This window comes from Ahaetulla prasina, chromosome 2, assembly GCF_028640845.1.
Source record: "Ahaetulla prasina isolate Xishuangbanna chromosome 2, ASM2864084v1, whole genome shotgun sequence".
NCBI lineage: Eukaryota > Metazoa > Chordata > Lepidosauria > Squamata > Colubridae > Ahaetulla > Ahaetulla prasina.
Window position 1 is genome coordinate 175,507,081 of NC_080540.1, and position 12,400 is coordinate 175,519,480.

Here is a 12,400-nt window from a genome sequence, read left to right on the forward strand (position 1 = left end):
CCAATTTGCCAGCAAATTTGGAAAACTCAATAATGGCCACAGGATTGGAAAAGGTCAGTCTACATTCCAATTCCAAAGAAAGGCAATGCAAAAGAATGTTCAAACTATCGCACCATTGCACTCATTTCACATGCTAGTAAGGTTATGTTTAAAATCCTACAAGCTAGACTCCAGCAGTATGTGGATCGAGAACAACCAGAAGTACAGACAGGATTTTGTAGAGGCAGAGGAACTAGAGATCAAATTGCCAACATATGCTGGATCATGGAGAAAGCTAGGGAGTTCCAGAAAAACATCTACTTCTGCTTCATTGACTATGCTAAAGCCTTTGATTGTGTGGATCACAACAAATTGTGGCAAGTTCTTAAAGAGATGGGAGTACCAGACCATCTTATTTGTCTCTTGAGAAACCTGTATGCAGGTCAAGAAGCAACAGTGAGAACTGGACACGGAACCACTGATTGGTTCAAAATTGGGAAAGGAGTCCGGCAAGGCTGTATACTATCACCCTGCCTATTTAACTTATATGCAGAGCACATCATGAGAAAGGCGGGGCTAGATGAATCAAAAATTGGAATTAAGATTGCTGGGAGAAATATCAACAACCTCAGATATGCAGATGATACCACTCTAATGGCAGAAAGCGAAGAGGAACTAAAGAACCTCTTGATGCGGGTGAAGGAGGAGAGTGCAAAAGTTGGCTTGAAACTCAACATTAAGAAAACTAAAATCATGGCATCCGGCCTTCTCAATTCCTGGCAGATAGATGGGGAAGAAATGGAGGTAGTGACAGATTTTATTTTCCTGGGCTCCAAGATCACCGCAGATGGGGACTGCAGCCAAGAAATTAAAAGATGCTTGCTCCTGGGGAGGAAAGCTATGACAAATCTAGACAGCGTACTAAAAAGCAGAGACATCACCCTGCCAACAAAAGTGTGTATAGTCAAGGCTATGGTTTTCCCAGTTGTAACGTATGGCTGTGAAGGTTGGACCATAAGAAAGGCTGAGCACCAAAGAATCGAGGCCTTTGAACTCTGGTGCTGGAGAAAACTCCTGCGAGTCCCTTGGACTGCAAGGTGAACAAACAAGTCAGTCCTAGAGGAGATCAACCCTGACTGCTCTTTAGAAGGCCAGATCCTGAAGATGAAACTGAAATACTTTGGCCACCTAATGAGAAGGAAGGACTCACTGGAGAAGAGCTTAATGCTGGGAAAGTTTGAGGGCAAAAAAAGAAGGGGACGACAGAGAACGAAGTGGCTGGATGGAGTCACTGAAGCAGTAGGCATGAGCTTAAATGGACTCCAGAGGATGGTAGAGGACAGGAAGGCTTGGAGGAACATAGTCCATGGGGTCGCAATGGGTCGGACACAACTTCGCAACTAACAACAACAACAAAGACAATGTTGCATGGGTTCTGCAGTTTGAGATTATTGCTTCTCTATGATGCGTTATTCAAAATTATGTGTTTTCACCCTTCTGTCCTTGGCTCAATGAATATAGGAGTTAATTGTTTTACCAATGTAGACACAGTATTTCTCTGCATGGTATGATTTGTACATAATAAGTCTATGACTCACTGAATTACATTAGACAATCAGGGGAAAGAAACTTCAAACAATTCTGACGCAGAAAAAGTTAGCTATTTTTAAGTGACATTGAAGTCAGTCAGCCTAAATCCATTCTGGTGATTTTGTTCTATTAATGTAACCAAAGTTACAGTAAATCGAACAAGCTGTGAAATGGATGGATCTACATAGGATACTTTGTTCCATCAAGCTAAAATGGAATGTCCCACTTACCATGGGGAAATCTGGAAAATTAAAAGTAGCTGAAGTTACTAGCAAGGAAGAACATATAATATACAAAAGAGAAAAATCACTGACCCAAACGAATAATTTTGTTACAAACATATGATCTATTCTACAATATAATAGATAAAAGTAATTGGGAATCAGGAGGTAGGGAACTATTGCTCAGCTGCAAATATCCTCTTCGGGTAAGGTATTTGAAAGGACAGTGGCAGATCATTTGTTCTTGAAAGATATGGATTATCCAGACTCATTTTAGTCAATTTTCAAGCTGGGCTTTGGCATTGAAAACTGTCTTTAAGTGTTTGGACAGATGACCTACTCTGGAAAAAGATGGGGAATGTAACTCTGTCCATCCTACTGGACTTCCTGTGGCTTTTGATAGCATCAATTATGGAATCCTGTGGAGTTTAGAGCTGGAATAGAAGAAGTGTTCTTTAATTGTCCACCTAGACAATATCCAGTCAGCTCCAGAGGGTGGCTTTAGCGTACTTTTACCAGGCCCTTTGACTACAAGGGGGATCCCAGAAAGTTCCAATTGAACACCCATGCTGTTCAGCATCTACGTAAACCATTAGGTAAGGATATCAGGAGGTCTGGGGTTGTGTGCTACCAATGTGCTGATGACATTTGAATCTGATTTTGTCATCAGAATCAGGTCAGATACTACAGATATGGGATTATGATTTCTAGCCTGGGGCTTAACTACTAGACAAACAGCGTCTCAGGTAGTAAATTTTATCTCAAAATTTCTTACGCATTGAATCATCTTTACCTCAAGCTCTAAAAATGAACAGGGTTCCTGGGGATAGCCACATAACATTGCTTTATGTCATTATGCTCTTTCTTTTCTCTGCATAGAAGGTGGATAGCATTGTTTTGGAAAATAGACGACCAAATTATATATTTGCTTCTTCTTTTTTGTTTTTTGGATAAAAGGAGACTAACAATTTTGCTAACCTTTTTCTTTGCATTTTTCCATTAACTCCTATATACCGTACTAGTTCTCATATTGCTCCACATGTGGCAGATTTTTTAAATTGTCCAAACTAAATTTATATTGATATTGTTTCCTGATTGCTTATTTGTACCTTATGACTATCATTAAGTGTTGTACCTTGATGAAGGTATCTTTTCTTTTATGTACACTGAGACCGTATGCACCAAGACAAATTCCTTGTGTGTCCAATCATACTTGGCCAATAAAAATTCTATTCTATTCTAAAAAAAAACACCACCCAAATTTCATTAACATCTTCGGAACGCTACCTGAGTTCTCTTATCTTGATGTTCTACTCTCTACCTTGCAAGTATTCTCACTATTCAAGCAATCCTCAAACTTGAACAAACTCTATCACTGTGACTTTCTCTTTATAGTTAATCACTTCGGAGCATGTGACATACTCTCCTTCAGATGGCTTTTCCACTTTCCGGTCGGCTTAACGCTCTCCGAAGTTCTATTTCCGACCATAGAGACTCAGCGTCTCCGCTCCTTCCCGTCTCTCTATGATACCCTGAGGTATGACTCTCGTAGGGATAGGAGGCCGGGTTTCTTTTTTTTCCCGTTTGGGCTGCGTTGCGTTGACCTTCCTACCGGACCGCTCTGTTTTGGGTTTTCCCTCTAGCTGTCTATGATTTTCTTAAAGGGGCCGCTTGGCTTCCAGAGCTGCGGGATCCCGAGATGTTACTTACAGTGAAGGCGCTCCAGGGCCGGGAATGCAGCCTCCAGGTAGCCCCTTCTTTCTTTCCGGGGCCGGGATCGCAGCGGATCGGCGCTGGGGGCTTGTGGTTCTCCCGAGGGCAGAGGGAGGGGGCTTGCTGGAGGGCCCGGCCTCCCTTTGGGCCTTGGGCCGGGCAGGCAGGGCGATCGAGGCAGGTTCCCGGGGCAGCGGGTCCTTCTGGGCCTCAATCCTTTTCTCCGCTCCTCCTTTTACCGTGGGTTCCTTGGGTGCTTCCTGGAAGGAGAGCAGAGAAGATCCTTCTTCGGGAGCCTTTCCTTCTCAAGGCCCGGCGGCTCCTGCTTGTCTCAGAGCAGTTTGCCCCGAGCTGCACTTGGCGGATTAAAAATCTGTTTTAATTAAAACAAAACAAAACCCAGTGGAGGCACCCAGGAGATTGAGGCTGGCCTGGATTTGCAGGACGGGTGACATTAATGTATTACTTACACCCTCTGCATCACAGGCCTTAAGAAGAGGCAATGAAAGGCCCCACGTCCTCTTCCCACCTCTGTCAACTAGATATGCTGGTAAATCCACCCTCTGTGGCCTAGAAGCAGGTATTCAAAAGGCAAATGTCTCTAAAGGTGGTAGGCAGCCATTAGGACTAGCAGCCAGAGAATAGCTAGCTAGCTAGCTAGCTAGCTAGCTAGCTAGATAGATAGATAGATAGATAGATAGATAGATAGATAGATAGATAGATAGATAGATAGATAGTAGATAGATAAAATCGATCAATAGACAGACAGACAAGATAGATTAGATAGATAGATAGAAAGATAGATAGAAAAAGATAGATAGACAGACAGACAGACAGACAGACAGACAGAACGGATAGACAGATAAAATAGATAGATAGATTGATTATGATAGATAGATAGATAATTTCAATTTATATAGCTGGTAATCTCAAATACATGATTAGGGAGCTTACAGCAATTAAAAATAGAATAACACAATATTAAACACACACACACATACATTCCATGCGTTTGAAATCACATTTACATACAGGTAGACCTCGACAACCGTTTCTGTTAGTGACCGTTCAAAGTTACAACGGCACTGAAAAATGTGACTCATGACCGCTTTTCACATTTGCAGCATTCCCCCCATGATCATGTGATCAAAATTCAGATGCTTGGCAATTAGCTATGACCGTTGCTGTGTCCCAAGGTCAGATGATCCCCTTTTGCGACTTTCTGACAATGGAGAAGCCAGATTCACTTAATGACTGGGTTACTAGCTTACCAACTGCAGTGATTCACTGAACAACTGCGGCAAGAAAGGTCGTAAAGTGGGGCAAAACTCACTTAACAAATGTCTCACTTAACATAAATTTTGGGCTCAATTGTGTTCATAGGTGGAGGACTACCTGTATATTATTTGAACTCTGAGATCTGTAGCCATAGTTTTTCTGTGAACTACTAGGTTCTGAATCTCTTGTAAAATCTACTCTTAACAACTAGAGGACTTTAGGTTCTGTCATTGTTTGAAACAGAGGAAAAGTACTTCCTTTCCTGTCATGCTTACTGAAATCATTAAGGGAATATATGTAACCTAATACTTGGTCAAGTTCAAATTTGCTTACTTTGACCAAGACAAATACAGTTTTCACCTTCACAGTTTTAACCAACTTTGTGCTCATATTGAATAGAATCGAATAGAATAGAATATTTATTGGCCAAGTGTGATTGGACACACAAGGAATTTGTCTTGGTGCATATGCTCTCAGTGTACATAAAAGAAAAGATTTGAAGTATATTTGAAGTATTCAAATATTAATTTTTGTACTATTATGTAAGAATTTCATGTGTATGTTCTCTGAGGTTCTTGCTCCAGTTGTTTAAGGGAAAGTCATATCTTTGTTACCATCAATAAATTAAGAGATTTGGAGGGGCAGGGGGGAAATGCAGTAGTATTTGCCATATTTAATGAGCAATGAAGCTTTATCCATAAATTTCCAAATAGTTTGCATTTTTTCTCCCACAGAAAGGAGTGCTTAAGTCGAAAAGCACCAATAATATTTAATAGATGTTGGATATACTCTGCAGAAAATGGCTATACTGAAAAAAGTTGCATTTGATAATTTTCTGTGCACCAACCTCAACTCTATGGGGGGGGGAGTTTGCAGCCATAAATTAAATGCAAAGTAAAATTATTCCTTTTCAAGTAGTTTGCTAATGGGGAAAACTTACCAGACCAGCTGCTGAAAGATAGGTATCCTTAAGATGTATTTATTGCTAGGGCAATAAATCCTAGCAGGAGTTGAAAAAGCAATACTCAAGTCCCTCTCTCAGTTTCTTGGTCTTGTATTCTTTCAGATATAATATTGAGACACACTCTTTGTCAAGTCAAGTCTCACCAGACAACATTCTCCCTTCTCAGGTCTCCCCTGATGAGCGCATCTCCTCCCTCAAGCGTCTTGTCTCAGAAAAGCTGAATGTTCCAATCTCTCAACAGCGCTTACTTTTCAAAGGCAAAGCTCTTGCAGGTGGGTGCTGAATGGTTAATCCTAAGGCAGTTGGTGATACAGAGAGGGCAATCAGGTTCATCCAAGGCAGCAAGTAAAAGACATCTCAAAAAGATGTCTCAAAAAGAAAGGTGGGCGGATTCATTAAGAGGAATGAGTGAAATCTAAAAATTTTCCCTACCGGTTCTGTAGGCGTGGCTTAATTGGTGGGCATGGCTTGGTGGTCAGGTGACCGGGTGGGCATGGCCAATAACAATAAATAATAAAAATAATAAACAAAGTACACATAACAATAAGAGGTACCAAAAACCAACTTTCACACTTTACACACACACAACACAATACAACATAACACAGCTGACTCACACGCAATGTAAAAGTAGCTGCATTTCACTCAAAATGGCCCCTGCAACAAGCAGGAACCTCACACAGCCACAAAATGCTCAAAAACCAACTTTCACACTTTACACACATACAACAAAACACAACACAACTGACACACACACACACACACACAAAATGCCACATACAGCTTTGTGAGATTTTGTGTGTTTCTGTAGTTAGAGTGAAACACTACAGAAACATACCAAATCTCAGAAAGCTGCACAAATATTTTATTATTTTATTTTATTTATATTTTAGATAAAAGCAGCTAAATTTAAAACTTCCTTAACTTTAAATTGCTATCTAAAAAAATAAAATAAAGTTCCTTAAAAAAAACACCAATTAACTATTTTTTTAAAGCTTCCACCCCCAGTTACTTACCCAATTGGAGGCAGGCAGATTGAATTGTTCCCCGATGAGATGGATTGCAGGCAGACAGATTCAGTTGCTAGCTGATGCAATTGATTGCAGCAGCCGAAGCAAGGCTTTGCGAGCCCGAAGGAAGCAGCAATTAGGCAAGTGGGGACCGGGCGATTGGGTGGGCATGGGCAGGGTGGGGAAAGGGATTTTTGCTACCAGTTCTCCGAACTACCCACCCCCATCACTACCGGATCACCCGATCCAGTCCGAACCGGGAGCTTTTCACCCCTGAAATGAGACCAATAGTTTCTGTGACAGAGATATGAGAGAAACTAGCACACAATTCCCCAGGGTTATGGGAGAGTAGCGGTTTCCACCTTCTGCCAGTCTCAAAAATGTACCAATGCAACTTGTCCTGATATTTCTTTTATTTTCCTACAAATTGAGTACAGCCAAAGAGGTCAAATGATGGCTGTGATAGTGCAATTGAAGCTTTGCCTGTCTTGCATCAATGATACACATAAAAACCAGGCAGAGTTTGAATGCCACTATCGCATCTGCCCTCAGTATTTTAACCGTGTGCTGTAAACACCTCTGGATTCTACAATACTGTAGTATTGTAGCAAGAATACAGGTTTATCTTGCTGATCCCTGGCTTACATTGTAGTTAGTAGCAATCTGTGCAAACATTTGATATGTACATAGTTTTCTGTATTTATTAGAAATATTAAATACCATTTGTGTTGAGATAGGTGTAAGAGAAATGGTGTGTATAATCTTATTTTCTGAACAAAGCTTTTATCTGTAATTAAAGTAGTTTTGTGGGCTGGCAGCATATTTCAGAGAAAAGTAGAGGCTCCTCTGATTAGCCATTTGCAAATGATACTCTGCTGTGTCATTATGTGGCTGGACATTTGTGACAGTATGGAAAATACTCTTTCATTAAATATTTACTTCATAATGTCCATTAAGAACTAAGGAGCCTCACCTTTGGAAGTTTATATGCTTTTTGAAATGGAATAATAGCAAATGTCTGCTCTTTTTAGAAGCTGGGCAAGCAGCTGACTAAATAGCAATGGCACTTAGACTTATATACCGCTTTACAGTGCTTTACCAGCACTCTCTAAGTGGTGTACAGAGTCAACATATTGCCCGCAACAGTCTGGGTCTTCATTTTACCCACCTCGGAAGGATGGAAGGCTGAGTCAACCTTGAGCCGGTGAGATTTGAACTACCGAACTGCAGCTAGCAGTCAGTTGAAGTAACCTGCAGTACTGCACTCTAAAGAGAATATTAGTTGGATTTGGAGAACGAAAGTTTACTCGTTCAGACTTGAGGTTTTATCTACTATTATAGAAAGTAGATAAGGTGATAATAGCTTCAAAATCTACAATTATTAGGTATGTTAGTTCTTAAACTGTTAATTGCTTTTCCACCACCCACACAGTATTGCAGCCAAGCTTCTGGAAATAAAGATTTGTTTATTCAGTGCAGGATGTCCTCTATTAGATCTGCTTTGAATTGATAGCTTTATGCCCTTGTCCACTCAGCAGCCCCTTCCTTTTTTCCTAGATGAACACCGTTTGTCTGATTACTCTATTGGACCTGAGTCAAAGCTCAACCTTGTGATCAAGCCTTTGGAGAAGGCATCACCTGAGGATCCTAGCAGCAGAGCTGGCCTCCCACAGAGTCCAACCATCTGGCACATGCTGGCCCAAGTCCTGAGCAGGCATTACAGCGTGGCTGATACGGAGAAAGTGCTGGAGCAGGTACAGAAGGTAAATTTTCCTTTCTATATGAATGGAAGGATAGGGCGGAGATCTCTAACTCTGATAGCATTGTGCAACTCTTGTTTGTAGACATGGCAACATAACCGCACTGTAGCAGTAGTAGAAGATTACATGGGTATTAGAATAGTTTTGAAAGGGCTCAGCAAATTCAATCCTCTTAAGAAGAGAGGGATCGGTCCCAAGAGTCCACTAGAAAGCAGGGTGAGGGTGAAAAATCAGATGGGGTATTATTTGGGGGCAGGGAGAGAATTGTAAATAAAAATAAGTTCATTCATACATAGAACTTATATTGAATTTTATCTTGCATGTTTGCACTAAGTCATAATGTCTGGCCTGAGAAGATTAAAGTAGCAGAACAGACATGTTTTAACTGAGGTCTCCCGAGTTAAAAGCTATCATTCTATTTAAAGAATAGCATTATGCTTACTTTTTGTAGCTTTCTACATAATATAGCAAAGAGGCCATATAGTCACCCACCTTGGTATTAAATATTAGAAGTGCTGCTACAGAGCAGGAAAATAATCTGTCTGTTCCACTCTTTATTCAGCCTTTAGAAACCTTCTGGGTTGTTTTTAACCTACTAGAGCAGGGGTGTCAAATTCTAGGCCCACAGGCCGGATTTGGCCTGCGATGTGGTCAGATGTGGCTCACGATGTGGTCAGATCCAGCCCATGGGGCTGTCCTGGAAAATGTAAGGGGCCGTCCTGTGTCACTTTGGCCCGGTCTACTCAATGTAAAGAGCAGGGGTGAAATCTAAAAATTTTCCCTACCGGTTCTGTGGGTGTGGCTTAATTGGTGGGTGTGGCTTGGTGGTCAGATGACTGGGTGGGTGTGGCCAATAATAAATAATAAAAATAATAAAGTATAAAAAACAATAAGAGGTACCAAAAACCATCTTTCACACTTTGCACACACACAACACAACACAACTGACTCACACACAATGTAAAAGGCAGCTGCACTTCACACTTCACACTTCACACAGCCACAAAAAGCTCAAAAACCAACTTTCACACTTTACACACACACAACACAAATTAACTGACACGCACACACACATTGTGTGTGTATACCACATTGTGTTGTAAATGTTGTACCTTGATGAACGTATCTTTTCTTTTATGTACATTGAGAGCATATGCACCAAGACAAATTCCTTGTGTGTCCAATCACACTTGGCCAATAAAAAAATTCTATTCTATTCTATTCTATTCTATTCTATACAGCTTTCTGAGATTTTGTGTGTTTGTGTAGTTAGAGTGAAACACTACAGAAGCACACCAAATCTCAGAAAGCTGCACAAATATTTTATTATTTTATTTTATTTTATATATATTTTTTAGATCAGGGGTCTCCAACCTTAGTAACTTTAAGGTTTGTGGACTTCAATTCCCAGAATTCCTCAGCCGGCAAAGCCAGCCAGTATTAGTTGGTCAGTGATGAATAGATTAGCTAAGCAACTGATTCTGTCTGGTGCTGAAAGTGAAACTGGGGCTTTCGGGCTCCGAAAAAAGCCATGCGTTCGATCAGTAATCAGGTAAGTGCCTTAGAATCTCTTAAAAGGAGGTTTTCCACATGTTTTCTACAGAAAACATGTTTTTTAAGGTTCTGCTGATGAGGAACTCAGTTGGGATTGCCAGAGGAGCCTTTAAAAAAAAATTTTTTTTTTAAGTTTAAAGGCTCTGCCGATCTCAGCTAAGGGGTGGGATCCTCAAAAGGCTTTTTTTAACTTTTAAAGGCATGTTTCGGCTGAAGAAAATCCTGCTTTTAAAAGTAAAAAAAAACACCCTCTGCTGATGGTGCGGCTCAGCAGAGGTGGGGGGGCAGGGCCAGGGATTTTTGCTACCGGTCCTCCGAATCAGCAGCCGCCATTGCTACCGGATCGCGCGAGCCGGTCCGAACCGGGAGCATTTCACCCCTGGTAAAGAGGGAACATGCCAGCAGTTTGGGGAGTGGCATCAAGCTGGCCACAGTCGGGGCCTCCTCCGCCTGCCCCCCCTCCCCCCGAGGTCAATCAGAGCCCTGATGTGGTCCGCAATGAAATTGACACCCCTGTACTAGAGTCTGCCCAATTGCTCATGAACCTGCTTCCTCTTTTTATCCAGAGATGAGATAATAATAATGAGGTAATTGTAGAGCATGAGACAGCTCATACAATGGCAGAGCAATGCTACATTCAGGTTCCAACACCAGAGCATCCACAATATCCAGGTTTTGCTGTGTGGGAATGAACAAACCTTACGGTATGTTTTGTAAGTATGTGCTGGTTACAAGGCATCCAGATTGTGATTGCGCGACTGTGATAATACAGCAACATTCGTAAATGTGAAGACCGTTCATAAGTTGTAACTCATGGTTGTAACTCAACCATTGTATTTCTTGGTGATTTCCCATTTCAGTGCTAAGCAAGTTCAGTCATGTTTTGCTTTCTAAGGTCAGCCAAAATCAGCTAGATGCTGCCACCTAGTTGTTCTCAGGGGAGGAAATGCAAAGAACCTTTCCTGGACCATCTTCCCAGGAATTTTAGGAATTGCAGCCTCAGTGGTTTTAAATGTATTTGCATTAATGCATACACCAGTGTCTATTGTGTTCTCTCTTGTTTTTATCTGTTTTGGCCGTTGCCCAACAATTTTATTCAGTCCTTTCTCTTCCTTTCCTTCCCTTCCCTTCTCTAGGATTATGAGCGGAGCCTTCGATTGCTGAGCCTAGATGACATAGAGCGTTTAGCCACCCGCTTGCTTCATCCTGAAGTAGCGGAGGCTGTGGAAATGGGTTTTTTGGATTAGCTGCTGGAGAATTGAGCCCTATTCATCACTTTGGACAGTAAACCCCTGGGCAGGGCCCAGTTTGGGGCCTAATGCGAGTGATTTCTCTGGACTGCTGTTAAAGGGTTGTGGAGTATATGTAACTTCTCCCCATCAATTAAAAGTGGTGATAGGTGAGATTAATCTGTTCTGTCTAGTATGTTCAACAGAAGTGGGAGAATGGCATTCTTTAGGGAAATTGTTGCCTTTTCTTGAGAGACGCAATTACCTTTGCAGTTGAGGATGGCTTTGTTTATTTTTGAATTTCTTATTTAACCCCAAAGCCTAATGCATCTAATAGATTCCTTTTTATCGTTTTAGTCAAAGGCTTTTCTTACAATAAGTTCACTGAAGCTTACAGGCAGAAAATCAAATCTGAATAATACAAATTTGAATTATGATTTTTCAAAACTAGCATTGATACTCTCCAGAATGACTACGCAAGTTTTGACAATGCTTATTCTGAGTCCCCTGTTTAATTAGCATTGTTAGATAAGAAAACATTTGTCAGATATTTTAGATTGTTAGATGTTTCAAAAAACAAGACAATTGAATGTTAATCAGATGGCTAAGCAGTGTTTACTGGCAGAGTTCTGTCTAATATTTCTTAGCTAGATCAATTGAGCCCTTGTAGCAATGTATTCAGCTGCAATCCAGAGCACACCTAAATTTGCTGATTCATTGCCCAAAACACCCTTTCCCAAATTAAGTGCAATCCAGATGTGTGTTGGGTTTTTTCAACTTCCACAATTCCCAGTCAACATGTGGAGAGCACCTAATTTGAGATGGCTGGGCTCAGGCATTGTTAGAATAAGGTAGCAGATGTCCCCAGAAAAGTAGATCTACTGCCTTGGCTAAAAGCAAGCCCCTTCTACCTAAGCCCTCCCCTTTCACCTGGTAGTATTTTTTATTGCAGATCCTGAAAATGCGGTAGAGTTACAAGTTGATCATGAGCCACACAGAGAAGGATTGTGTCTATGACCCCTTATTTTTATTGATATATCCGTATTCCTGAGTTATACAAAGACAGGATTTGGTTAAGTAATTATTGACTCCAATGAAAGAA

At 41.1% G+C, this 12,400-nt stretch overlaps 1 protein-coding gene across 2 annotated transcripts; it reads left to right on the top strand.

Moving 5' to 3' along the window:
• Positions 1–3,301: 3,301 nt before the first annotated feature.
• Positions 3,302–11,474, top strand: UBL4A (ubiquitin like 4A). 2 transcript variants are annotated; one of them, XM_058171751.1, is made up of 4 exons: positions 3,302–3,537; positions 5,912–6,017; positions 8,313–8,509; positions 11,206–11,474. In XM_058171751.1, exons 1-4 carry the CDS (start codon positions 3,490–3,492, stop codon positions 11,314–11,316), a joined length of 462 nt encoding a protein of 153 aa, XP_058027734.1. In that variant the 5' UTR covers positions 3,302–3,489; the 3' UTR covers positions 11,317–11,474. The 2 variants fall into 2 exon arrangements, with proteins under 2 accessions (XP_058027734.1, XP_058027733.1); XM_058171750.1 differs by having other exon boundaries at positions 3,307–3,537; positions 8,313–8,518.
• Positions 11,475–12,400: the final 926 nt, after the last annotated feature.

Bases quoted from the DNA above. Each gene is read 5' to 3' on its own strand.
- UBL4A (XM_058171750.1), top strand. From the start codon at position 3,490: ATGTTACTTACAGTGAAGGCGCTCCAGGGCCGGGAATGCAGCCTCCAG. The intron at 3,538-5,911 runs GTAGCCCCTTCT...CTCCCTTCTCAG, and splicing joins GCCGGGAATGCAGCCTCCAG to GTCTCCCCTGATGAGCGCAT. The intron at 6,018-8,312 runs GTGGGTGCTGAA...CTTTTTTCCTAG, and splicing joins CAAAGGCAAAGCTCTTGCAG to ATGAACACCGTTTGTCTGAT.